The sequence below is a fragment of the Lonchura striata genome, chromosome 17 (genome assembly GCF_050655825.1).
Source record: "Lonchura striata isolate lonStrDom1 chromosome 17, ASM5065582v1, whole genome shotgun sequence".
In the NCBI taxonomy this organism is placed as follows: Eukaryota; Metazoa; Chordata; class Aves; order Passeriformes; family Estrildidae; genus Lonchura; species Lonchura striata.
In genome coordinates, this window is record NC_140719.1 from 2,159,529 (window position 1) to 2,186,438 (window position 26,910).

The 26,910-nt window shown below is 48.3% G+C and overlaps 1 protein-coding gene across 9 annotated transcripts; it reads right to left on the minus strand.

The window, feature by feature from the left end:
- Nucleotides 1-515: 515 nt before the first annotated feature.
- On the minus strand, nucleotides 516-26,707 carry SLC31A1 (solute carrier family 31 member 1). Of its 9 annotated transcripts, none has more exons than XM_085593732.1 (6): nucleotides 25,952-26,688; nucleotides 25,133-25,180; nucleotides 7,603-7,752; nucleotides 5,308-5,380; nucleotides 4,756-4,924; nucleotides 516-4,154 (listed from the first exon to the last, which is right to left on the minus strand). In XM_085593732.1, exons 1-6 carry the CDS (start codon nucleotides 25,973-25,975, stop codon nucleotides 3,953-3,955), a joined length of 666 nt encoding a protein of 221 aa, XP_085449858.1. In that variant the 5' UTR covers nucleotides 25,976-26,688; the 3' UTR covers nucleotides 516-3,952. The 9 variants fall into 9 exon arrangements, with proteins under 9 accessions (XP_085449858.1, XP_085449857.1, XP_085449861.1 ...); XM_085593731.1 differs by having other exon boundaries at nucleotides 25,934-26,688; XM_085593735.1 differs by having other exon boundaries at nucleotides 26,645-26,681.
- Nucleotides 26,708-26,910: the final 203 nt, after the last annotated feature.

The window sequence follows — 26,910 nt, forward strand, 5'->3', positions numbered from 1 at the left end:
CAGCATTCCTCCAAAGTGGACTCCAGTTAAATTCACGCTTCCCTTGTTGTAGGTGCATCAAATTTCAGGTCAGGCTGGGAAAATGTACAGAACTTCAAACTTTTCCAACTGGGAAGAGCCCCAGAGCAGCCTAGAAAAGAGCTGCTTTTCCTGTCTAACACCACAAACAATGATCAGGGCTTGCTCTGCTGTGCTGGCGTTCCCAAGAGGCCCCAGCTGTGAGAGGACAACACCTCAGGAGGTTCTTACATCTCCCTGAAACTCTTCTCCAGGGCAGGCAGATCTGGGAGGCACCTGTTTCTCTTTCCATCCCTCCCCACACCTGCAAAGTGTGACTGAGCTGGAACAAAGACTTCTCAGTGAACCCCATTCCAGCAGCTTCAGGGCGAGTTCCTGGGAGCTGGGGAGGCTCAGAGGATGCTGCTCCTCACCCCCCACAGCACCTGAACAGGAGCACTGGGCCCTGTGCTCCCTCCGAGGGCTGCCCTGAGACCGTTCCCAAAACACACCCCCAGCACAGTAAAATGCCATCTATTTTATTGGTTAATTATGTACAGGAGATTCTTGATATTCACAGTAACATCAGACAAGTTACCACCACAAAAAGCAAGAGTAAAAACAGAACTGACAGTCCACTGTAAACAAAACTAGAAATCCTGCTGGGTGGTGGGACTGGCTCCAGACAAACTCAAAAGGCACTCAAAGAAAAGCAACAAAAGCCCTCGGAGGGACAGGGCCTGGATGCTCCGAGCTCCCTCGTGGATGAGAATGTGGAGGCTCAGCGTGTGCAGAGCAAACGGGACACAGAGCCAGGCACAGGATGTCACCCCGAGCAGGGCAGCACAGCCCAGCATGCTGCATGTCTGTCCATGTCTGTCCACACCGGCCCTGCGAGCCCTCCCCCACCGTGCGACCCGGACACCTCTAAATTCAGCAGCGGGGCTGGGGCTGCCCAGAGCTGCCGATCCCGCCCGCAGGGAGCTCAGGCTTTGCTCCGGCTCTGCACGCACAGCCCGGCTGGGAGCACACCGTGCTGGCATCTGGTGGCAGCGGGACGCTGCGACAGGGACGGTCGATGGCTGCTCTGGACTGTCACACTGAACTGGGGACAATCTGAACTGCACAGCCGCGGCAGGAGGAGCAGCCTGGACACGCCTCGTCCCCAGCGGTGCCCCAGGAGCTCGGAGCACAGGGGACACGGCCTCGCCCTGCTCCTCTCAGCCACTTCCCCTCTCACCTTCCCTGGGAGCCCAGGGTGCCCTCACCACCCCTCGTGCAGGCTGTGGGAGCTGCTGGGGCACCTGAGACTCGTGCCCAGGTGAGCCCTGCCAGGGCAGTGTCCCCTCCCTGTGCACGCTGGAGAAGCTGTGTGCCCTCTCTGAGCAGAAGGGAAGCTCATTCTGGGGGGAAACAATTCCAGGGGCACAAGTGGTACAAGCAGAACGAGACAGAAAAGCTTAACAAGAACCAGAGTGACACTGCATGAGCCACAGCCTGATCTCCAAGTCATCCCCAGAGAATTCAAGTCTGGCCACTTGGATACACAGAAAAGTGGCTAAAAGGTGACAGCAAGATCAGGCCAAGCAGCTTCTGTTCCAAAGAAAGACACAGCAAGAGGTATATGAGGTGACCAGTGTCACCACAGAGCCGCTCCTCACTCCAGCCTGTGATTGTGATGGCAACAATTCCACCCCCTTCCAGAAAAACCAATGGCAGCAGTGGCAGTGTCACCCTGAGCTCCTGCAGGGGTCAAGCCCTGCAGTGCCAACCTCCCACATCAACACCATCTCCAGCTTTTAACAGCTCTAGTTCTCTCTGACAGACAGATTTCCTCTCAGTTCCAGCAGGAGTGGGAAGGGATTGTCCATTTTCTCTGCCCACACTAACATCCTCCCAGCTCTCCAGGGGTGGGGAGGGTCAGCTGTCCCCTCCCATGATTGCCTGCAGGCACAGCAGAGTTTTACCTTTGTGACAGGTGCAGAAAGGGCACCAGCAGGTTCTGTCACAGACAGAACTCCCTTCAAAGATCAGACTGGGGAAGGAAGGAAGCACTTTTCCTGTCTCTCAGCAGGACATGGCTAGAACTTTTCCATGAAAATAACTTTGCCTCTCTCATCCAGATATGAATTTGCTACAGAAAGCAGCTATATAGGAACCTAAGCCTGTGTTTAACTCAGCTCCTTTTATTCTCTAGTTGCACTGTCCAGAGAAAACGAGATGTCCAAGTAAACACCTGGCATCAGCCCAGGAGGTGCAATTCAAGCCCTGGTAGCAGCAGTTCTGAATTTCCTTACACAGGGTGGGAGAGTGGGCTCTGTGCAGGGACAGCAGCACCAGCACCGTGGAGCACCCAGGTACACAGGGATGGCTTCACTCCCTAAGGCTCAGGGCCTAAAAAATCTCATTCCAAAGATCAGCTTTCCTCACACAGCTGCTGCCAGAAGTTACCAGCAGTATATTCAGGGGAAAAAAACCACCTTCCTGTGTGTGCCCAGAGGCTTTAGCCCGGGCAGGATTCCCTGTTGTCATGGCATGTCCCAGCCACCAGTCCCAGTCTGGAAGTGGTGCCTGTTCTCAGTGCCTTTCCCAAATTCCCACTGTCTTCTCTTCCAGCCAGTTACAGGCACAAACTGGGCAATGTGGATAGAGGGAAGACTCCAGCTTTGCACAACCACCTCCAGCTCTGCACAACCTTTTTAACATCCAGGTGCTAAACTAGAGCTGCTCCCCAAGCCTGGCCTGGCACCAGACAGGCAGGAGGGCGGTTCTGCCCCCTCACAGCCTGTCCTGCCTGGGCACTGGGCAGAGCTCACAGCAGAGTTCTTCACTGTCCCCACTGCACTGAGAACCTGCACCTCCAGCATGGGCACACTGTGATTATCAAGACAAAGAGGAGTCATCTGGGTCAGGAATACTTTCTGATTAGCCCACGCTGCTCCAAATTTCACCTGAGAAGACACTGAGGGCTGCTGTAGCCTTCCTCCTCCTCTTCCCCAAATCTCTCCTTTACAGGAACATGGTTGTTTCCCCCCTTCATCTCCAGTCAGGAATACCCTCCAGCCATTTTAACTTTAGTGTCATGAAATCATTATTTAGCTCTTGCCTCATTTACAGAGCCACTTCTAGTAACCCAAAGCTTAGCTCTAGTTCCATCCAGGTGCAGCTCCACATGAAGTACCTGTGGATTCAATGGTTTATTTGGAATCTTTTTGCCCTGTAAATACAGAACTATTATCTGTTCCATAATTGGGAAGGGAAAGCAGCCTAACTCAAGTGCTCTCCCTGGAGGCTGAGTAAAGCTGCTGGATACATCAGACAAACAACACTCATAATTCTCTGGTGGGCTTGGAGGGCAGGTTCATCCAATCCCTGAAGCACACAGCTCACATCCTTGCGTCAAAGTCTTCCCTTGCCAAATGCACCTGAGTGTGTCTGATGTGCAGCACCAAATCTTCCTCAGAGGCTGAGTCCTACAGCAAAAGGTGTCATTGGCCCCAAAAGCCACAATGCCAGGGCAATCTCCTCCCCTGGCATTATGTACACATTGAAAAAAAAAATCAAAATTAAAACAGCCATTCACACATAATTGGCAACTGATCTTTTCCTACTGTTCATTAAACCCTCACTGATGAGCATTTACAATTTAAAAATAAAACGGTTTTGTTTTCTTTTTAAAATAATTTCTACAGTTCTGTCAGCCAACTAATCTCAATCACAGCATAATCTAAGAATAAAGCAAATCCTGGCCAAGAATGGCTGCCATGGACTCTCAGGAGTCAAGGGGAGCAGCGTGTCCCAGCTCCTCACACCCCTCACCCCTCCAGGAACCTGTAGTGAACTTCAGTTGATTTTCTTTATCATGATTCTCTTGGCAGCTTAGGAATGCTCCAGTCCTCAGGTGGCTGTGCTGGCAGGGAGCAGGGGGGTGGAGAGGCCTGTGGCACATCCAGTGCTAATGGCAGTGCTCTGTGATGTCCACCACCACTGCCTTTTTCCAGCTGAAGAAGAAGTACCCGGTGCCCGCTCCCGCAGCCACGGCGATGCACAGGTACCCGTTGTAGGTCATGAAGATCAGCATGAGGAAGTAGCTGACCACCACCTGGATGATGTGCAGCACAGTCTGCAGCAGGTGGGGCAAGCTCAGCATCTGCTGGCTGGGAACACAAACCCAAACAAGTCAGCAAATGGAACAGGTGGGAAATGCACATCCCCAAAGAGAAAGCTGCCAGGACAGCAAGGTGGGCGTGGGATGGCACAGAAGGTGACACCAGCCTGGGCAGGGACTCCCGTGTGTGCTGTCACCTGGAGCTGTGGTTTTGTCACACAGCAAAAAAAGTATGGAGCTTGCTGGGAGGACACAACTTTTAGCTGAGAAACAGATCTTGCCAAGCTTCTTTTACCTGCCCATTCAAAAGCTGACTGGCTTCTGTTCTGCACAGAAGCCTTAACTACCTGTCAACAAAAGGATCCTGAGTGTTTTCCCTTGGGATCATTGCATGTAACATCCAACTCTGTTCCTCAGAACTCCCCCGAATGTGTTCATTACAAAAACCCCAAGCCCATCTGGCTCCTTGCTGCTTTCCTCCTTTTTCCCCCATCCTCGAGGATGCCCAGGTGTCCTCCATCCTCCACTGCCATGCAGCATCCCAGTCTGGAGCCAGGACACTCCCCAGAGATCAAAACTGGCTGCACAAAGTTTCTTCTGTGCCAGTTCCACCTGCAGAGCTCTGCTTTAGAATGAAGTGCAATGCTTACCCCACGGTTTTGTGTGTCTCCATCAGGATGGTGCCATTGGGGCCGGGCACTGGCATGGAGTTATAGCGGATGCTGACTTGGGATTTACGGAGCAGACACTCCCGGGCAATCTTAAGGCCTTCATAAAACATGGCCAGGAAGAAGACAGCCACAAAAGCACCAGCCATTTCTGACAAGAGAGGAAACATTATTGTCTCTGGGCAAGAGAATGTGTCAGCAGAGTCACTGTGTGGTTGAACCCCACTGTGCTGCACAGGCCACGGCCAGACTCCATGTGCATGCACAGATAGGTGGGAAATGGGAATTTTCCAGACTCTCACTGCAATTTCACTCATAAAGCAAAAACAGCAAGCACTTTTGCTAATAAAACCAAATTCTTGAGCTCTACTAATATCTCTATTTTTCTTTCACCTCACAGATACCATTTAAACCAGACTCAACACAGCACATCCACAGATTTTTAGCACAAGTAACAAAGTAATTCCTGAAATATGGATCTTGAAACCGAACTGCAAGCCTTTTGTTTGGACAGCACAAGACTGTGTTACTAACCTCCAGGAGAATTGATTGTAAGTCCAGAGAACAGCAATGGCACATTCTTACAGCTGAAGTGGAAAGTCATGGCCTGCCCAAAACACAAAGAACACCAAGATGAGCCTGAAGAGCTCATCCCAAGGAGCTCAAGCAAGGTGCAGCAATGGGTTTGTATCAGAACAAGAACTCGGATCCGTTTGTTTGGTCACCACCTCAACACCAAGAAACTCTCCAGTAGATCTGGTGTAACACACACAGTGAGACAGGGATGAGATGCTCCAGGCTCCAGTTCCCAGCTCCTTCAGGCAGCCCTGGACAGGAGGCCCTGTCCTTCACAGAACTCCAGGAAAGTGCCTTCTCCTTGCCTTTGGAGCTCCTTTTTCCTCAGCATCAGCAGTTGTCAGGGATTGGGGATGTCTCCATGGAGCTCCTCCTTGGCTCCCTATCCCCTCAGGAGCTGGGCTACAGGGCACTTTCCCTTCCCCACTTGAACCTTGTTTGCATGATACAGGTAAGGGTTGCACGGGTGAGTCTTCTGGTCCCCTCCTGCACTGTGCCAGCAGTGTTGGCTCCCTATGGAATTCCCAATGTCCTGTGGGAAACAGAGGCCTAAACACAGCTACACAAGGGGGTAAAGCCAGTTCACAGCTTCCCCTGGGTGAAAATAAGGGCTCCTGAGCCTGCACAGTGAATGCTGTGGGAAGGGGAAACAGCAAAGATCCCCAGGCCAGCTAGAGGTGATCCAAACTTCCCATCTAGGTAAATACAGCTTGGCATGTCTTGGGCACAGCTGCACACAGGGTTTTCACATGGGAAGTCCTGACCAAGCAAGAGGAACTTCTCTTTGAACTTCCCTCATTGCTTAATTAAGATTATTTGCTGAAGCTCAGAATTATGATTCATTTCAGCATCTATAACAATCATCTCATTTTCCCCTGAGCAGAATTTACTGTAAAACACATTTTATAGAGTACTTTAATCTCTTCAATGACTTGAACATATTTACATTTAAAACAAAACCCACATAAATCAAAGAACTTCAGCTGAACCTAAGCCTGTTACTTGGTACCAGTGAGGAATGGGAAAACACACATTAAATGTGCTCAGTCTGTTATCTAAGATGCTGCACCTATGTACTGCCTTCCCTGAAAGATTTATTTGCAATATGAATTTAAAATCTGGTGCAATTACTCACAGTTTTCAGCTGCAGGGCAAGGCAGGGTCCTGTAACTATCTAGTGAACACTTGACATTTGTAAAGAAATTACATTTCCATGGAAAGTAATGGCCCAGGGATGCCAAGACTGAGCTGAGATGATGGGAAGAGCTTCACAAGGAGAACAGTGGCAGTGCTGGACTGAGAGCTCCATGTGGGCCATGCCCATCAAGGTTATTCCTGTGCTCTCCTCTCCTACTGTGACACTGGTTACAATAGAAATAGAAGCAGAGATTCTTGGTTCTCTCTTCAGGCACAGAGCTGGCAAACAAACTCCAATGATGGTTTGCAAAATCCACTCCTGAGAACACTCATATGAAATAGAAATGTGCCCTCTCTCCCCTCCTCTTGAAATTTCATTGTAAACTGACATGTTTTAATAATCTGAAACTCACTCCTAAAGCATTTAGGAAAAGGAGTAAAAGCTGAAAAAGTTCCTAGAACTGGCTACACACAAACACTGATCCTCCGGCCATCTCCATGGAAACTCTGGCCAGGAGCTTTCAAAGCCTCAGTGATGCCAGAATGCACAAGCCTGAACCTGCTGGAATCAAAGTCAGCTGGAGCAGCAGGAATCAGGACCAATGCAGCCTTAATGCCAACGTGGCAAAGAGCCCTGGCACTGCTGTGCTCCCCAACCAAGTGTGCTCTGAGGGTTCAGGAGGGAAGGGCACAGAGGGAGCTCGGCACAGCCCCTCACACTGCTGGGAATCCTCTCAGGGCTGCCTGCGGCTCTCCCTGCCAGCCTGGAGAACTCCATCCATCCATTTCCTGCAGGAAAACTCTTGCTTTGCATTTCTGCCCTTAGCTGCCTGCAGAGCAGACACCAGACTGGCTGCTGGAAAGGTTTTCTCAAGAAAAAAAAAAATTTTGCTAAAGGATCTCCACCTGTGAAATCCATTCCTGCTCTGTATCCCTTATGCCACTCCTTCACTCCAAAAGACCCACAATGGGATTTGGGTTTAACCTGGATGAATTCCTGCCTTCCAAAGCTCAGCTTCACTTCCAGCTCTCTGGAGCACAGTCTATAAGATGACAGGTTACTCTGAACCACAGACAAGGAAAAACTCTCTGGTTAATTCTGACTTCTCCACTTACCATCATCATCATGTCATGGCTGTGTCCCGAGGCTGTGGTGGAGGGGTGCTGATGCTCAGGAGGATGCGAGGTTGGCAACATGGAGCTGTTCATGTGGTGAGACATCTTGAGGACAGAGAGATTCAGAAAGGCACATAGAAAAGTGGGACCCTGAAAAACAAACAAACAATGAAGCCCTTTTCTAAACAGAATGTGGTTTCTCTACTGTTGCTGCATGAGAAAATATTCCAAGCCACTGAGAACTGTTGCCTCTGGAAAACTCCTGGAGCTTCCTCATGGTCCTGCTCTGGCTACAGAGAGCACACAGCAGGACACTTTAGAGGAGGTGTGTCCCTCTGCAGCCCAATTTGATTGAGATGGCACCTGGGGCAAGTGCTCAGCATAGAGGAACATTTCTTATCTACATGAGGGAAAAAACAGAGCCCCTTCCCAAGTGCAATCTTGCAAGAGGCAAAAATGTCACAAGCACTACTTTAAATTGCATATACTAAAGGATGAGATTATAGGATTTCTCTTAATTGACACTTATGCATTTTATTGGGAACATGTTTAACACAGAAATTGTGTTAGTTGGTACGAGACCTACTGCCAGGCAAAGGTCTGCAACAGCTACAGGCAATCCAATTTAATTTCCATGAGCTTTACATTGCCACATCTCTCCTGTAATCACATTACCCACAGTGAGAGAAACACTCAAGAGACTGCCAGTCCCAATCCTTAATCTGATTACCACAAATCAGGGATGTCTGGATACACTAAAAAAAAAAACCCTCTATGGTCACCTGTGGGCATGGCTGCTGCACTCTGGCCCAGCATTGCCTGGGCTGGCAATTGTTGGTGGGAAATGAAAATCATCAGGTTGAAACAGCAACAGGAGAGAAAATACCCTGGGAACACCAGTCAGTCCCGAAAGCACAGCATCTGTCCTGCTGGACCCTGCCTGGAATCCTCTGTACCCTCCCACTCCAGTCCTGCACTGAAGTAAAACCAAGGGAAATAAAAAGCAAAGTTTGGACACTTTATCAAATTAAAGTTTAAAAATAAATGAGACAGACTTCCTTCCACATAAATCGTCAGGAGAATTTACAAATGTGGGTTTTTTTTCAATTTTTTAAGCCAAAAGGCAGCATGGTGTTTGAACAGGTAGGCATGGCTATATTTAGATTGAAGAGAGGAAATGAGACTCTAGAAGAGCTTTCTGAACTGGAAGTAGCAAATAAAGCCCTGAAAGGCAGCTGGTGGTGCAGCTGGCTCAGCATGTGACAGTGACCCTGTGCAGGGGTCACTGGTGGCCCAGAACACCAGTGCAGCCCTGTGGAGCATCCATGGCAGGGGATATCCAAGGGCTTCAGGGTTAAATTAAAGTGAGCAATGAAAGAAACTGAAGATTTGGGGAAGGTAAGGAAACTAAGTCAGCAGTGCTGGGGAGGAACTCAAGAGAAAGACAGAGGTAATACCCTGCAAACAGAGAAATTAAATAATGCAGGGAACCACCAAGAAGTGACACCAGGTACCCGCAGCTAAGGTATGTTCTCCATCTCTGTGCAGAAGAAGTTTGTAGCCCCTCTCTTATGTCATCAGACAACCTCACAATACTCCCCTGGAAGGTAACTTGGAATCATGGAATCCAATGGCATTGGCTAAAGCAGAATGAATTCCTTGTTTCCATATTAGTCCATATTTCTGCTAATATTTTTTAGCTCACTTTGTCCCTGATTTTTGCTTAAATATTGAGACCAGAAAATGTTCACAGAGATAAAAAGGAGAGGGAACAATGCAAGCAGTAGCTCAGCTGACACAGAAAAACTTCACCAAGAGATACATGCAGAATGCCCAGTGTGATTTCCGTATGCCACAGCTTGGAAGATTATCCTGTTCAAGAGCTGAAATATTCAGGCTCTAGAACTGCAGTCCCAAAACACTTGGAAAAAGAATCCTCTGCCAAAACACACAAACTTCAAATTGTCTTTTGCATCAGGGAAGGAAGAAGAAGTCCAAGTGCTTCACCAGCAGGATCAAAGGTAAACGTGCTGAGAGAGGAAAGACGTAACACAAGAACTTCCCTTCTCCTGCAGCCAAAATCTCCTGGAATCACAGAACCATGGAACATCCTCAGCTGGGAGGGGCCCACCAGGATCACCCAGCCCAGCCCCTGTCCCTGCCCAGACCCCCCAAAATCCCACCCTGGGCATCCCTGGCAGCGCTGGCCAAAGGCTCCTGGAGCTCTGGCAGCCTCGGGGCCGTGCCCATTCCCTGGGCAGCCTGGGCAGTGCCAGCACCTCTGGGGGAAGAACCTTTCCTGCTCTCCAGCCTAATGCCCCCGTGACAGAGCTCCAGCTGTTCCCTGGCTCCTGTCCCTGTCACAGAGAGTAGAGTTTAGAGCTGTCCCCATCTCCTCCCTCTTCTCTCAGCTGACTGATCCATTGTTTTTCCTTTGAATACAATATCCTCACCAGTGACTACTGTCCAATGATTATTTATTCCCTTTAGGATTTCACATTCCTGTCAAGCTCAGCAGGTTCCAAAATGCTCCTCAGAAGCCCTGGCTGGTTACCAGGTAAAACTGCCTTCATGGCTGGGCTGTGTCCTGCTTTTCACTCCTTTCCTTCTCACTAACCATCATTTGTCTGCAGAAAGGGAGAAACAATGGACATGATTCAGGAAATTTACTCTGTATGAACAAAGAACATGTTCAGGTGTTCAGGAGTGGCTGCCTGTGGCTGGGCAGGCCTTGGTACAGGTTACAAAGGGCAAGCTTGACCCTCACCTGGGTAGCTCCTTCCCACCCTGCTATCCCAGTGCTCTAACACCAAATCCAACCCCTTGCTACAGTCACCCAACTGACCTAAGGACATTTTATGAGATCCTGAAAGGATGGGGTATTAAATAGCTTAAGAGGAAACAACCTTATCTGAGCCACTTCAGCTGTGCTTTGTGTCACTGAAGGTAACAAACAGTGGGTAAATTTCTGTTTAAAAATAAATCTGTTCCAGTGGACAATCAGACTCTGATTTACAACTTGGGAGATCTCTAATTAAGTCTCAAGGTAAAAATCAATGTATAGGGCGGCAGCAGCAACAGGTTAATGGGTGTGTAATATTTCAAGCTGCAAATCCCTGGTTGGTTTGCACAGCTCCTAAGAAACAAGCTGACAGATGTGGAGCTCTGTGTGCCACAAGAAGGTGGTGCTTTAACAAAGCTGACTCCATACCTGAAGGAAAAAAATCCACCCCCCACAAGTTTCTATTATTGTAAATTCTTTAAATAGGTTTAGCTTTGTACAAAGCCAGCCTTTCAGCAGGTGTTTCTGCCTGAATGGGTGATCTCTGGCTGCTTCCTGCTCCATATGTTTGCACTGAGAGGGAGAGGCATTGGAGTGGATTCCTGAGCATGGAGCCCTGGAGAGGGACCTGCCACAGCCCTTGGCTGCATCAGGCTCAGGTAGTCTGAACATCTGAAAGGGACAGACCCCAGGGTGTACCTGTCACAAGGGACACACACACAGAGTGATTTTTTGTGCTCTGCAGTAACCTACTGCCCAAGAAAACAAACAGGGTGAAACAGGAGAGGAATGAGGAAATTCTCCTCCAGGGCTTCTTTCTTTCCATCTCAGTGCTGTTACCCCAGGTGAGAGAAGTCACAGCCTCCATTTCACAACCCCTCAGATTTTTAAGGAGAACTGCAAGACTCAGAGCTACTCACAGGACTTCTTTTTCTTTAAGCAGGACTTCAGGCAGGCCCTGCTCTCTCTGAGGTTTCTGTCCCAGCCCTGCACTGCCACCGTGGCAGCTCTGCAAACCAGGCTGGATCAGGACAGGTGCAGCCAGGAGCAGGATCTGACAGCAGCAAACTGTCAGCACCAGGACTCACTCTCATCCTCTACCAACACCAAACCAGGGCTGTCTCACCTCACACATACCAGTAGGCCACAGTTTGCAACTCCAGGGCACAGAGAAGGGGGGAACAGGCAGGAGGTGGCAGGGCACACATGAGTGCAGGTAAATGAGCTGGACCTGATGAGATGCCAAAGACAGAGCAGTCTTTTCAAGCAGGTCCCAGGCAGCCAAAGATCACTGCCATTACACATAACTTCCTCCACAGCTTCCCAGTCTATTGCTTCTGCTGTGTTCATCCAGAGTCCTGCAATTTCATACCAAATCCCAGTTTTTCCGGGCAAACACCCAAGGAAAATACACCTTTCATTGCAGAAACAGGATACACTATGGAAAGGACCTGCCAAGCTCCCAGGAAGTGCTTTACAATCAGCTCAGTGTCAAACAGATCTTCCTTAAAGTCCCAAAGTGATTGAAGCCTCTTTCCAAATCAGAAGTCCAACAGGATTAACACTGGAGCCCTAAATCGATGCCCATTACAGCATCAACTCTTCCCTTCTAAACAGTGCCTCATGTTTCCCAAACCAGTTCAGAAAACCCAAGAAATAAAATTCCACTGGTTCTGCCCGAAAGGACCAGAGCCTCCAAAATCCCCTCTTCCAGTCTCCTTTAGAGCAGTTATTTGTCCCACAGAGAGGGTGCTGCTGCAGTGGCCAGCACAGGACTCACTCCTGCTCGGAACCCTCCTGACTCCTCTCAGAAACACTGGAGTGATTCGTACCCAAAGTCTTTCCACCAACACTTCTGATAGCAAAAGCAGGTCAGGAGGTCCCTCTCTTCTCCTGAACAAGCAAGAAAGACTTGGTAATATTTACTAAGAATTAAAATCAAAGTTCCTGAGAGAAAGCCAAGGGAAAATTATTAAAACCAGCAAGCTGGAAAAGCAAAAACCTCTTGCTTACATTATCACATATGGCTCAGTGCTGTGTGACTCAAAGGAATGCTACAGGAAAAGCACAGAAGGAATGGAAAAGGCACCCAGGAGCTCCCGGTGCTCTACTTACAGCAGTGCTGCTGGCAGACCGAGCTCCACTGGCTCCCAGCTTGTGGTCCCAAGCCCAATCCCTTTTTTTTTTAGCAGTGCTGTCAATGGAGTGGGAGGGAAGCAGCAGCCTGCAGACACTGCAGCTCTGTTCACTGGCTCTAGCTGTGGGCTCCACTGAGCTCCTCATCAGGAGACCTAAGCACTGCTTTTAGTTTATTCAATTTCCTGGCAAACTTTTCTACTTTAACTGCTTCCTTTCCAAATGGGTGGACTTGTGATTCTTCCAGGATGCCAGGCAGAGCTCCAGAGCTGCTTAAAGGCACAGCTGAGGGACAGACCAATTCCACCTGTTCATGGTGTGGCAGCACCCAGCAAAGGTGGCCGGGGCCCCTGGGCCAAGCTGCAAAGACACACTTTAAAGACACAGGGAACAAACACCACATTCTTCAGAAATGCAGCAGAACACGTGTTACAGATACACACTGCTGTTTCCCAGTGTGGAAATTCCCCTTGGATCTCTCCCAAGCAGCTTCAGCAACCCCAGACTGGCAATGAGACACAGGGAGGGACTGTGCTGTGCCCAGCACATTTAATTGCACACCTCTGTTTTTCCCTTGCACAATTCCTGAAGAAGGAACTCTTAGAGCTATATTAAGAACTCAAGGAATGTTTGTGAGCTCACAGCAGAACTGTGGCTTGCCCTGGTACTGCCTCACCACCTTAGAGTCTCATCCTAAAGCTTTTCCAGAAGTTTAACGCTTCACAAAAGCTCAAAACACCAGAAGGGGTTTGGATAAAGGGAAAGAGAAGGGCACAGCTCAGGAGCTCCAATACACACTGAGGTTGAGGTTGTACAAATTTGGATATCTTGGGGCTTGTCCCTGATCATGGAAGCTTGCTGGATTCAAACTGGATCAGCAGAGCCAAGCAGGAACATACAGTGTGACACAGGGCCCATTCTCCCTGTCTACCTGTGAGCAGGCTGAGCAATTCCCACCCACAGGTTTCAGAACTTCTGAAGGATGGCAGGCACTCTGGAGAATGTCCAGCTGGAGATGCCAGAGGCTGCAGTGCAGGACAGAGAATAATGGGCAAAAAAAGAGCTGAGCAGGGCTGCAGACAACATATTGTGTTCAGGTTCAGAAGGGGACAATGCCTGGGCAGCCTCTATGGAAGGAATGCCAGGATGGAAGCAGTCAGCAGGGACTGGCAGCCAAGCTGGGAGCACCCAGAGCCCAGCTCTCCCAGCACAGGCAAACAACAGGCTTTTACAACGATGTGCAGGGCTTTCATGTTTTCTGAGGGGAGAAATCCACTCAGATCTGATCCTCTGCCATCACCTCCACCAAGGATCCCAGCTGGAACCATTACAGCACAATTGTGGATGCTGGAGATAATGACAAAGTTTTGGCACATCTAACCCACTCTGCTGTCCATGAGCCATGCCCACAGCTGATGGGATTTGCCCAGGCTGAGACAGATCCTTATGAAGCTGATCCTGACAAACCCCACAGGCTGGATGTGGGAGGAGAATGAAGCAAAACCACATCACCCACACAGGGAGGATTAGGGGTGATGCTTTAAGCCCCAGTTGAGCTCAGGTTCTCTGCAGCACAGGCAGATCACAGTGCTGGGGCCACCAATGACACCCTGTAGTACATGCTCCTCCAAACACCCATCCTCCAGGCCTCCTGGTGCCATCATTTGCTTGTTTGATTCTTACCAAATCCAAGTCTTTCTTGTACCAATGTTTGTCCCTCTCTTTACTGGGTTGCTGTGTCCCCAGGGCTCAGGCTGCCCCTTCCATATGGAGCTATTACACAGCACCCACAGATATGGTAAAAACCCCAAACAGTGCTCCAGTTCCAGACTATGGATTCCAGTTGGGATGCTGGCTCACATAAGCTTCCTGAAGTTGAACCACATCATTTGGCAGCTTGATGCAGTTATATGCATTAATTAATGTTTAATTAAAACGAAGATTAAAACAAGATGATGAAATATCAGCATATGTTTAATCCTTAAGGTCCTGTCCTCTGCTCTGAATCAAAGCATTCCTCAGCTAAAACAACTAAAAACTAAACTACTACAACTAAAGCAAGGCTGGTCACAGCCACTCAGCACAATCCCCATTACTTGAGGAGGGGCCAGAGCTCTTCCTCTCAGCATGGCTACAATAACGGCCCTTTGATGGAGTTTGTTTTCAGAGCAAACCTGTCTGGCCACCCTCTGTTAGAGGCTTGCCTAGAAAGGGATGGTCATTCCTAATCTCCCAGCTTCTGCAGACACCTCAGGAAATCTGTAATCTTTGAACAAGAAGAAAAAATAAGCCAGGACAGATTGTTCTTTACAGGACAATACACTGAACTTCATTAAGTGAAGCACACACCATGTCGTTACCCACAGGCCCAGTGGAGTGAAAGGCAGCTGAAAACAACCCTGCAGAGCACAAAACCTCAGACACTAAGCCTGGTAACATCACAGGAAAGGCTGAGAAATGCTGGCAAGAGCTGTGTAAAGGTGACAAAATAATGGTGAGCAGGCTGAGCCTCCTCTGTGGTCAAGCATTTTCCTCAGCAATACTGAAACTGCAGAAGACAGCAAAGTAGTCAAAGGATCCTGGTGAGAAGCGTGGCAAAACTGAGGAGTCCTTGCCAACCCTTTCCTGGCTGTAGACTCGTTTCTGCAGAGAAGTCTGACCCAGCCCAGGTGCAAACACTTGGAACACACAAAGAGCTTTGCGTGGAGATCCAAGAGTGATCCTCCACTGTCTCCATCGAGCTGAGACCAGGCAGTTATACCAGATGATTCTTGAAGGCACCTTCCAACTAAATATTCCTATCCTATTCCTCTTCTATCCTACTCTACCCTACAACACCCCTCTGCTTGTGCTGGCCACCTCTCAACCCTTGCCTTGGTAGCACAGGCAAGATCCCTTCCACAATGGCAATGACACACAATGACCACAGGAACCTCTAGCAAGAGGTGACAGAACCAACGCTGTCACACCTCAGTTTGTCCCTCACAAACTCAGCAATGCTCCCCTGATCTACAAAGGAATCCCACACACATCCCAGTGAACATTATGTTTTCCTTTGAAAAAAGCACTGCAATGTCAAACTGATCCATGCCTCCAACTGTTGGGCCAAATTTTGGGGTCCCCATATGCAGGCGCTCCCCAGGGCACCCAGTCTTGGCAGAACATGGGACAGCACCTTCTCTTCAGCACAGCAGCACAGCTCCTTGCACTCTGCTGTGGTGCAATGGAAGGTGCACACCAGGCTTTGTGACTGGGGATCGTTCCCTTGCCATTGGAAATGCAACACACTCCTTGCAACACACTCAATGCATAACAGTAGGAAGGGCATGACACCAGGAGTTCCACTGGGATTGGGTCTGGCAGCTGTTATGAATGCCATGGGGTGCAGGCTTGCAAAACAGTCTGTTTGGCAGATGTTGCTCAGAGCACATCTGTCACAGAAGCCTGGCTCAAGAGAGGGAGTTTTGGGTGACAGACGGGTGCTGGAGGCTGTCACAAGGCTGAGGACACTTATCCACACAAAGGACTCTTATCCATATAAAAGACAACATTCTTCTGACTCCTGCACTCAGGGATGCCTTGTCCTGTTCAAGCCCACCAAGAGCACAATTTCTTCCATTCTGTGCATGGACAGTGGTTTTCCACCCCATTTTCATTTCTTCCACCACCAGCCTTTTGGATCCCTTATTTGCCCCACACTGTTCCTTGTTCCCCTTTCTGTCTGGGTGGATGAGGCAGCTGTCCCCCCTTCTGGCATGCAAGAGCAGAGACATTTCTGGAAAGTGGCAGAATTGAGGCACCTCAGGACGTGCAAGGGCTGAGGAGTGACTGCCATTCCCACAGCTGCCAAAGCAGAGGAGATGCTGTACCACAGCTGACTCTGATTCTGTCATCTGCAGAGAACAGCACCAGAGATACCAAAATGGCACAGGATGCCACTTTACAATTTCTTTATGAAACACCCAGGATAAAAGGCATGGCAACACCAAAATTCCTTATAGTCAAGGCCAGCATGAATTCAGAGCTAGAACTGAAAAGTTTCCATCAAAGGCAATCCCCAGGAGGCATCTACAGAAGCACTTCAGCACTTCCTGTGCACATCAGAGCCTTCTGAAGCTATTAGCCCAGATCTGCAGACCAGCAGGCCACACCATCAGAGCTTCACCTCTCTTCCTACATCATCAAGGGCATGACACAGGAACACAGTAACACAAATCCAGGTCACAAAGTCCTCAGGAGAAATCTGGCAGGAAGGGGGGAAGTTTAGGCAGAGATAAGGCAGAATGGCTCAAAGGCCAGTGGAGTGAGAGCTGTGTTGAGATGGAGGAGCAGGAGGGTGGGTGGTGCTCAGTCAGGAGTCACCAGGAACCTCCTGCTAAAAACTCACAGCACTCACTCGTCAGCTGAGGACAACCAAGGATCCTGAGCAGTGAGGAGACACGGGGCAGCACCAGGAAGTGGAGACACAAAAGCAGGGCCATGTGACCCATATTTTCCAAGATTACATAATTCCTGAATAAACAGATACTCCTTTATCCTCAGTGGTGGTTTCTCCTCAGATGTTACACAACCAAACACAAGAATGCTGACCAGGGAGATGTGATCCATATGGCCAGAGAGCAGGTACCATCCTGCTGAGAACAAATGGGACAGAGTCCTGAGCCTTGTGATACTCTTCAATAACTTTTTAATATAAAAATATATTAATATTTGGAACCTCATCTTGCAAGAAGTGTATTCTGTAAGATTAGACAACTTCTGCTTCCTTAGAAAAACCAGGCCTAGTGGAGAACTTCACTTCCTATTTCATATGCCCTAATCAAGAGCAGTTTCTAGCTTGTATTCCTCTATCTGTAACAGGCACTTTTAAAATGGAGTTTTCTCTCCAGATGAAAAAAAAACAAAAATAAACCACCACCACCAACAAACCCCACTATTGCAAAGAAGGTTCTTTATATGCTCACTAACTCAGCATCCAGATTCCTGCATATTTAACACCTCCTGCACCACTTGTACCTATGGAAAGGAGCCTGTCTCCCACAAAAATGTGTCTGTCCACAGGTAAGGACACAGATTGTTGTTTGTGGCTGTTCAGTGGCCACATGCAGAAGCACTCCTGTCAGGATGCAAGACACGGAACTACTTGCAAGTTAATCCTGACAAACCATTGCTCCATGGTTGGTTGGAATGGGAAGGACACACCAGGCTACACAGCATAAACAGCTCTGACCAGATTGATTTTATGGTGTCTTCAAGCTTAAACCCTGTAAAACAATCTCAGGAGACACACACACACAAAAAACAAAAAACAAAACAAAAAAAAAAAAAACCCAACCAAACAAAAAAAACCCCACACCAAAAAAAAACCAAAAAAAACACAACAAAAAAAACAAAGTCAAAAAGTGCATTCCCAAGAAAGAAAGCACACAAGCTTCCTCAGAAGTGATTCAGTGTGTCCTAGAGGTGCATTAGGGGCCTATAATACAGGTGAAGGATCACACACAGAAATTAGACACAGAAATCACACACAGAATCACTGGGTTGGAAGAGACCTTCAAGATCATTGAGTCCAACCCAGCCCCAGCACCTCAACTAAACCCTGGCACCCAGTGCCACGTCCAGGCTTCTCTTAAACATCATCCAGGGATGGCCACCACCACCCCAGGAAGCCATTTCACAACTTTATCACCCTTTCTGTAAAAGACTTTCTCCTATTATCCAACCTAAATTTCCCTTGGTGCAGCCTGAGGCTGTGTGCTCTGGTTCTGTCAGTGCTGCCTGGAGAAAGAGCCCAACCCCACCTGAGCACAGCCACCTTTCAGGAGCTGCACAGAGTGACAAGGTCACCCCTGAGTCTCCTTTTCTCCAGGCTGAGCACCCCCAGCTCCCTCAGGGGTTCCTCACAGGGTTTGTGTTCCCAGCCCCTCTCCAGCCTCGTTGCCTCCTCTGGACAGGCCCCAGGTCCTCAACATCCTCCCCAAACTGAGGGGCCAGAGCTGGGCACAGCACTCGAGGTGAGCCCTCAGCAGTGCCCAGCACAGGGGCAGAATGAGCTCCCTGCTCCTGCTGGCCCCACCATTCCTGATCCAGGCCAGGATGCTGCTGGCCTTCTTGGCCACCAGAGCACACTGCTGGCTCACGTTCAGTCGGCTGTTGACCAGTACCCCTGTTATCTCTTATTACCTCTTTACAGATGTTATCTTGTAACAGTATAAATACCTTCGTCCCACACAGGTAAAATTAAACTTGAGGGTAATAAATGGATGGCACTGGTTTATTAGAGGCTCATAAAAAGGAGTCCAGCACTGGTGATTCACTGGAGATTCCCAGATCTTACCCCATTTGCCCATTTTCACACAGTTTATTTTCCCTCTCTGGCTGCTTTTCAACATTATAATCGGACTTGGCCCATAAAATGCAACACTTGTACAAGTTCTAAACTGACTTTCAGGTGTTTTGAGAAGCTGAATAACAAGAAAATGACACTCCAAAACTCCTGGTTAATTTTTAGGAGGCCATTCCACATATATGATATGACACATACTGGTTTAAGCAATCCACACTCATTTTTCCATGTCCAGTACAACCACACACATCTTCCACCACATGGGAAAGCGTCCTTGCAGAGCAATTCCCCTCACTCCTTTCTCTTCATATTTAAGCAGTTGTTTGTCTGTAATTACCCCTCAGAAGCATGTCCATGTGCAGACACAGCATTTTAAGGTGGCCACTCAACCGTTCCCCTTCCCTGGAGCTGCCACGTTCCAGCCTGTGTCAAACATTGCCTCAACAGCCACATGTTGATGTCAGCTCCTACTGGGATACTCTGGGATTTCCAGCTCCTGCTCTGGTGTGTCAGGTTCACCTTTGAAATGCAGGCTTTGAATAAAGACCTGAGTTCACAAGACTGACTTTTAGAACTAAAAATCCCTTTTCTTGCAGAGGAAAAATGGATGTGTGTTCATTTCATTTTGCAGCACCATCCATGACTGTCCCTTGACACAAGAACCTGCTCTACCACAGCCAATAATCAAATTCTTTTGTGCCTCCAATAGTTGTTTTGAGAAGCCTCAAGCTGTTCATGGGCAAAATGCAAGGTCACAAGCAACAAAATCCATTCCAGTGGGTTTTTAATTAAGCCCAGGAAGTCAACCTCTGTTTTGGCAGATGGTTAAAGCCAAATATCCATCACCAGAGGCACCTTCCTGCTCTTGATCCATGATCTTGGCAAACAGCAAATGGATGGCACAGTGATATATAAACAGCTTCCAGGTAGTAATGCAAATACTTGTAAGGATTCAGAGAATAAATTCATAGCCCCAGTCCATGGAACAGAGCATTCTCCCTTTGAGAATGCAACTGAACTATTGGAGGTATTATTGAAATTATTGAGTCACTGAAGATACAATCTCAGAAAGGTAGAAGATCTCCAGTATCAGGAGGAAAAGAGCAATAGAGCAATCAATTCTCTGGAAAGGAACTTATCTTTGGAAGAGCCTTGGCCTCATGACACTCTTCTGACAGGAAGAGCCATGACTGTAGGCCATGGAAAGCCAGAATAAAAGGCATCAACAATTTTTCAATGAGTGAAAAAACATCACTCTGGGAAAGAGCTTCAGTGCTGGCTTTTTCATCATTTTCAAACCCATGGACAGCCACAAAGCTGCTAATCCAAAGCAGAAATGATTCAGAGTTAAAAAATGCTGAGTACTTACTCTTCCAGAGACAGGTTTTCCATCTAACCAACTCCAGCAGAGCCTTTTTCTCCAGAGAGGCAACAAGTCTGAGACTGATCAAAGTTTCTCAACCCTACATAATGCTGACAAGCACATTATTATCTTTATCAAAGGCTAATCATTAACTACTGCTCAGATTAGTTTAGAACTAGACCAAGCACTGGGATGCTCACACAGAGATCCACAGAGCAGCAAAAGCAGCTCCAGAGTCTCCCTCACGAGATCTTTGCACAAATGCAAAGAGATTTTAGAGCTCTGATTAAGTGCATTACAGAGATTACTTTCCAAAACATTAACCAAAACATATTTCAAACATTCATGTCTATCAGATAAATTAGTGGCTTGTTTGCTTCTGGATAGTGTAACAAAATAAGTTTAATTTATTTTATTGTTTAAGTATTTCAGTGTTCAAACTGAGAAAGAGCAGGTTTAGGTAAGATATTAGGAAGAAATTATTCCCTGAGAGGGTGGGCAGGCCCTGGCACAGGTGCCCAGAGCAGCTGTGGCTGCCCCTGGATCCCTGGCAGTGCCCAAGGCCAGGCTGGACAGGACTTGGAGCAACTTAGGACAGCAGGAGGTGTCCCTGCCCATGGCAGGTGGTGGAATGTGATGAGCTTAGGGTCCCTTCCACCCCAAATCACCCTGTGACTCCATCTGCCCTACAATGAAGAAATGTGATGTTTTCCAAGCTATCAGCCAGTTTTTAGGAGCATTGAGAAGTGAGAAAAAAAATAACAAGGCAAATAAATCATCAATTTGCAGAAATTCTTCAACACTGTGTACAAGACAAACCTTGTCAGGGTAACTGTCTCTGGGATCCCTCTGCTTGGAAAATTGGAACCAACAACTACTATGGAAAAAAAAAGGGACAAAGCAGAAAAAGTGCAAGAACAGCTGTGCTGTGCCCTGCAACACAAGGGCCTCATGGTGGGGGCTGTGGTTTCAAGCAAGAGTTACACAAAACGGGATCAACTGACAAGCAGTGCACATGATCCTGCTGTTATGATGTCCTGGAGGGTTTTACTTGAGGAATTCAGAAAATTAAGAAAAGTCAGGCTGCTGCCAAGAGTTTTTTAAACTAGAAGCAAAATAATCAGAATCAAGTGTATTAGGCTTTACCACCCATACAGAAGGATATCCCACAGACACTGCTCTGTGCCTTTTATGAAAAGAGCATAAAAATGGCTTTACAAGTATAACCAAGCCTATAACAGGAACATGAGGGCACCTGTAAAACGCCCAACTACCCTTGTTTACAGCTGTTCAGGTTTCAACCTTATAATATCTATAACATGCTCCTCCAGCACACTTCAGCCTCACGTGACACCACCTTAAACACTAAAGTTCAGCACATTCTCTTGAGATAATGTCTTATCCCAAGTTAACGAGGGGCATCAAAGCCAGTGGTAACTGGATTTGTATAAAACTCACCTGGCAGTGAACCCAGAAATTGTGACTCAGTGTCTTGTCAAATCCATTAGTCCAGGAGCTCAGACAAACAAGAGATCCAAGAAAACCAGACTGCAATTCACTTGCACTGTCTCCTGAGGCTGGGTGTGTTCCTCAGGAGCTTGTGCTCCCACTTCCCTTATCACTTTGATGTACAAGGGTTGATTTACCCATTGGAAATACCTCCCATGGAGCCACACTGATGGCAGCACTGCGGTGACTTCCTGAGGGCTGCAGGAGAGTGAACTGGGATGGCTCCACTGGGAGCGCTGGCTTCGAGTCTGCTCCACATTTGTTAGCATTTCTCCTTCCCAAGTAAAAGATGCAAGCTGGAAAATGCAGCCCAGCTGTGCCAGTGAGCTGTTTGAGCCTCTTTAGAATGCCTTTTGGAGCAGGGAAAGTCAACAGCGGAAGCAAGTGAGGGATGGGATCCCTGGCTCCCAATCCAGCCTCTGGCAGAGCCCAGCCAGGTGGCAGGAGCTGCTGCCATTGTCCCAGCCAGAGTCCAATTGCAGACATCACTCGAGGAGCAGGCTGGGTCACAGGGATGAGCTTCTCCCTGAGGGGGCTGGAGCTGTATCCCTTTCCAGAAGCTTCTTTTCCCAGCTCTCCAGAACAGGCCAGCTAGTCTGCTCACAGCCTTAGCTCAGGATGAGCACCGTACCTCACAGGTGGCCTCAAAGCACTTCTTAATCCTACAGAGCCAAGTCCAATTACATTCTCTCTAATGTGGCACAAGTCTGAAAGTGCATTTGCCAGGCAATCCTTCCCTCAACAGATGCAGTCTTTAGGCAAAAAAAAAACCAAACAAACAAACAAACAGCCAAGACTGTCAGGGTTCCCCTTATCCTGGTTAGCCAGAAGATCAACTAAATATATCACAAAGCTCATATTCCAGGCTCCTGTACCTTCATCAGAGGAATGAGATCTGACTCCGTGATAACTAATGAGTAAGTGTGGGAAAAGAAAGTGAAGTGACTCTTCCACAGTCTCAGGAGAGCTTGGGGCACTCACTGTGAGTTCCATGCCAGAACACCTCCACTCTGTTCCCAGTTTTCTCCCAACCTCTCAGGATTCGTAACAGGACATGCTGAGCAAGCAGTGAGAAGAGAAGAGCCTCAACCACTTACGGCATTTGGCTTCTGTTCTAGAGCTACCATGGAGTGCTCTAGTCATTTAGATAAAGTGAAAAGATTACATGCTTGTACAACTTTTTTAGCAGATGATAAATGCTGTTTGCATGTGTGATACAGCAAATATGAGATTTTTTCCTAAGATTATATCCACAGAGAGGAATAGAGCAGGAAGCAAAGCCATTGTTCTGGTTGCAGTAACAGTTGCTGAAGTGCCACTGGAAATCAGCTGGAGACCCTTGAAGATAGGAACTGATAGCACAGGGAAGAAAAGACAATGGGAAATTACATAAAAAACTGTAGAAATAAAAAAGCAAAACTAAAAGAGAGCTATTTCATCACAACCTCCCACTTCTACATTGGCTTCTAAACCAGGAAAGTCTAATTCCAGGACCAACAAATGAAAGGCTTTAGAAAGTACAATAAAATAGGAGTTTAATTTGTTTACAGTAGCTAGTTCCATTATTCTCTGCATTAGCAGATTTCAGCTTTCAGATGAAAAAAAGGTTAATGAAAAAAATCACTGGCATCATGTTCTCCAGGACCTGATTGGGAACATTTCCAGAAAATTAGATTGAAACAAAAGGCAATGGAGTAGATTAACTAAGATTGAATTTTCCAGATAAAAACAGCATAAAACAGTCTTTTTCCCTAAGAAAAAATTGCCAAGACTCCCAGTGATTTCCTGGCAGACTTGTGGAGAAGTTCATGCTGGCAATGTGCTTCAGCTCAACTTCCCAAAATTCTGCTGCAGGCTCCTGCTAACTTTCAGGTGACCTTCAGGCCAGAGCAGGGAAGGCAGCTCTGCAGAGCCATGGCAGCTTTCTGTTGGGTAGAGGAGTCTTCACAGCAAATAGAGAAACCAAGGAGGAAAGGAGAAAATAGCTCATTTTAGTTCAAAGAACAAAAAGTTCTGTCTTCTCTTGGACATAATGTCTGACTGGAAAACAAGCCAGCTGAAAGGAAACTCCTCAGGGCCCTGCTCAAAACTTACCCTGTGAACACGGTAGATTTTGTCATTTACTTGTAATATAAAACTAACAAAGATTATACTCAATGACCTCCCTTCTCAGGCATTAAGCTTTTGTTCAAGGATACAGGGTCTCACTAATCCAAATCTTGAAGTTACATTGTGAAGGGAAAAGTGAAGTGAAAAATCCCCCCAAACCTCTTTCCAAAACAAAAAACAAACAAACCCCTCCCCCCCACAAACTTTGTCCTTGTACCACTGCAAGTCAGAATCAGTGGCAGAGATGATACCTTTAAAATAAAAAAGTGCAAAAGTGACTTGGAAAGGTGATTTAATTCCTCCTCTCTACTGGCAGAAATTATCCTAATTCTCAGCTTAGTTAAGAATCTGGCCTAGATGAGAAATCTGATATGAAATGAAAAGCAACCAAATCTCATTAGGATATGGTTGTACAAAATTCCTCCATTCTCACCACAAAGTTGTGTGGGAGCCTGCAACTCCTGCTAGTTCTTATATTTTCAGTACCTTGTTTTTTGGGGGGAGGACAACAAATGAAGCAAAACCCTGCTTATTGCAACAATTTTTGTCTTTGTAGCAAAAAGCATAATTTTGTATTGTACAGCAGAGCAGTCACATCTTCACCAATAAATCCTTAATACAAAACCAATCTTCATTTAAACAGCGACATTCACACATTATTCCCAGTGCCCCCTTTTTAATGAAGGATGGGGAAAAAATAGTGCTGAGTCCAAAGCTTGATGAATGCCTCAGGAAATGACATCATAAATTACAGGATTTGGGATTATTAACTTAAAGGCTAATTTACCCTATCAGATCCCATATTGTTACTCATGAAAAATCCTGCAAAAGCTTTACTGACCTCAGGCTCAAATAGAGGCAAGTTAAGATCAAACAGACTAAAAATCAACTTAATAAACACTTGTGAGGAGCGTTTCATCCACCTGGGCAAAAAAAAAAAAGCAGGACTAAGCATTCTGGAGCTTGGAATTTGGGCACAAACAGGATGAATTGGCCTCTGCCTGGGAACTGTGTGCAACCACAAGCCCACTGCACACTCAAATACAGATGAGGACTATGAACAAAGTTTAAATTAAAAAAAGATGAGTGGATAAGATGTGATGCTTGCTGAGTGCTGCAGATTGTGCTGCTACAGCCTCTTCCCAACCACTGGCATTAAAACTGGCCAGTGCTGAATCCCAGGAAAAAAAATAGAGAATATACACAGGTATAACACTGGGCTAGGAAGGTGGTGAAGGCACTAGGATTGGTTCATCCTGAAGGGGAAACTGAGCTCAGAACTCACCAGGGTTTGCAGCTCCTCTTGAGGGGCAGCTCCAAGATCTGCTCCGTCCTGAGGGAATGGAATCAGGTTAACCCAGGTCAGGCTGGAGCTCAGGGAAAGGTTCTTCCCCCAGAGGTGCTGGCACTGCCCAGGCTGCCCAGGGAATGGGCACAGCCCCGAGGCTGCCAGAGCTCCAGGAGCCTTTGGCCAGTGCTGCCAGGGATGCCCAGGGTGGGATTTTGGGGGGTCTGGGCAGGGCCAGGAGCTGCACTGGGTGATCCTGATGAGTCCTTTCCAGCTCAAGATATTCTGTGATACTTGTACCTAAAAAACCTAAATTGAAGTGCCACACCAGGACTTAGCCACGTGGGTCTTCACCACTTAAAACTACCTTAACAACCAGCCAGATACAAATACAGGAGCCAAAGCAACAAACTCTCTTCATCCAAGGGACTGCATTTCATGCCCACATGCCTTACCAAGGTCAGGACAATCTCATGCCACTGGGAATTTACACCAAATTATTGTGGGTTTGGTTTTGGATTTTTAACAGAGATAAGATTCTAACCCTATCCAGGTTTCACTCTAAATTCATCACACATTCTGCAATATAAAAGCTGTGTAACACTCCCCTTTATCTTCTCCCTTTAGAAGTGGAATTACTGATATCTCAATCATTGCAATAAAACTCCTGAATTACTGCGAACTCAGCTCCACAACAGACCGGGCAACTTCCTGTTCAGACTGAAATATCCAGTCAGTAACCGACAGAACAAACTTCCAACCAGTGCCAGCAAATACCCAACGCCAGGAAATACCAACCCTTAGTGCCATTCTGACCTCCTGCACATTGCTCTTCTGCATTTCAACATCATTTGGATCTCAGGCGAAATTAAAGCCAGTCGGCCTCACAAAGCACATAGAGATACCAGCTTTCCAAGAGAGGGAAAACACAGGAAAACCACAACACACCACAAAAAACTCATTAAACAAACAAAAAAAAAAGGTGTATATCTCAAGGTACGAGGTGAACGTGGGAAACTGCTTCAGAGGGGCGGCTCAGACGTTTATCCACACAACAAACGATGCCGATGCTAAGAACACAGCGCATGGCTGGTGCCCGTGGGTATCCCAGAGACAGCGAAGCTGGAGCACAGCGGCGCCCGGGTGCCCGCAGCCCTTCCGCCCGAGCCCGCCGACCCGCAGGGCCCTCAGCGGAGCCCGCGGGCCCTGTGCTCAGCCCGGAGCGCCGGCGGGCCACGGCTCCTCGCGGCAAGGGCAGCGGGGCCCGCCTTGGAGCCGGAGGGCCGGGCTGGGCGCTCCTCCCGGGGAGCGCAGCCCGCTCCCACAGCGAGCTCGCCCCGCGCCTCCACCTTCACGTCCCAGGGCTCCCATCCGCTCGGGCCCCTGGGCGGCCCCGGCCCGGGGTGCCACGGCCCGCCCTGAGGGGATGGGGGGCGGCCGTGGGCCCCTCAGGCGGGATGGCGGGACGGGGGGCACCAGACCTCCCCCCCCAGCCCACCCGTCACTCACCGCGCCAGCGCCACGAGCCGCGGCCTTGCCCCGCCCCTCCGGCCAAGCCCCGCCCCCGCGGCCTTGCCCCGCCCCTCCGGCCAAGCCACGCCCCCGCGGCCCTGCCCCGCCCCTCCCGGCAGCCCCGCCCCTCCGGCCAAGCCCCGCCCCTCCGGCCAAGCCCCGCCCCTCCGGCCAAGCCCCGCCCCTCCGGCCAAGCCCCGCCCCCGCGGCCAAGCCCCGCCCCCGCGGCCAAGCCCCGCCCCCGCGGCCAAGCCCCGCCCCTC

Excerpts from the sequence above, each read along its gene's own strand:
- SLC31A1 (XM_085593730.1), bottom strand. The coding sequence starts at position 12,667 with ATGAGGAGCTCAGTGGAGCCCACAGCTAGAGCCAGTGAACAGAGCTGC. Across the intron at positions 4,925-5,307 it reads TACAATCAATTCTCCTGGAG|AAATGGCTGGTGCTTTTGTG; the intron begins GTTAGTAACACA and ends CTCTCTTGTCAG. Across the intron at positions 4,155-4,755 it reads GAGACACACAAAACCGTGGG|CCAGCAGATGCTGAGCTTGC; the intron begins GTAAGCATTGCA and ends TTGTGTTCCCAG.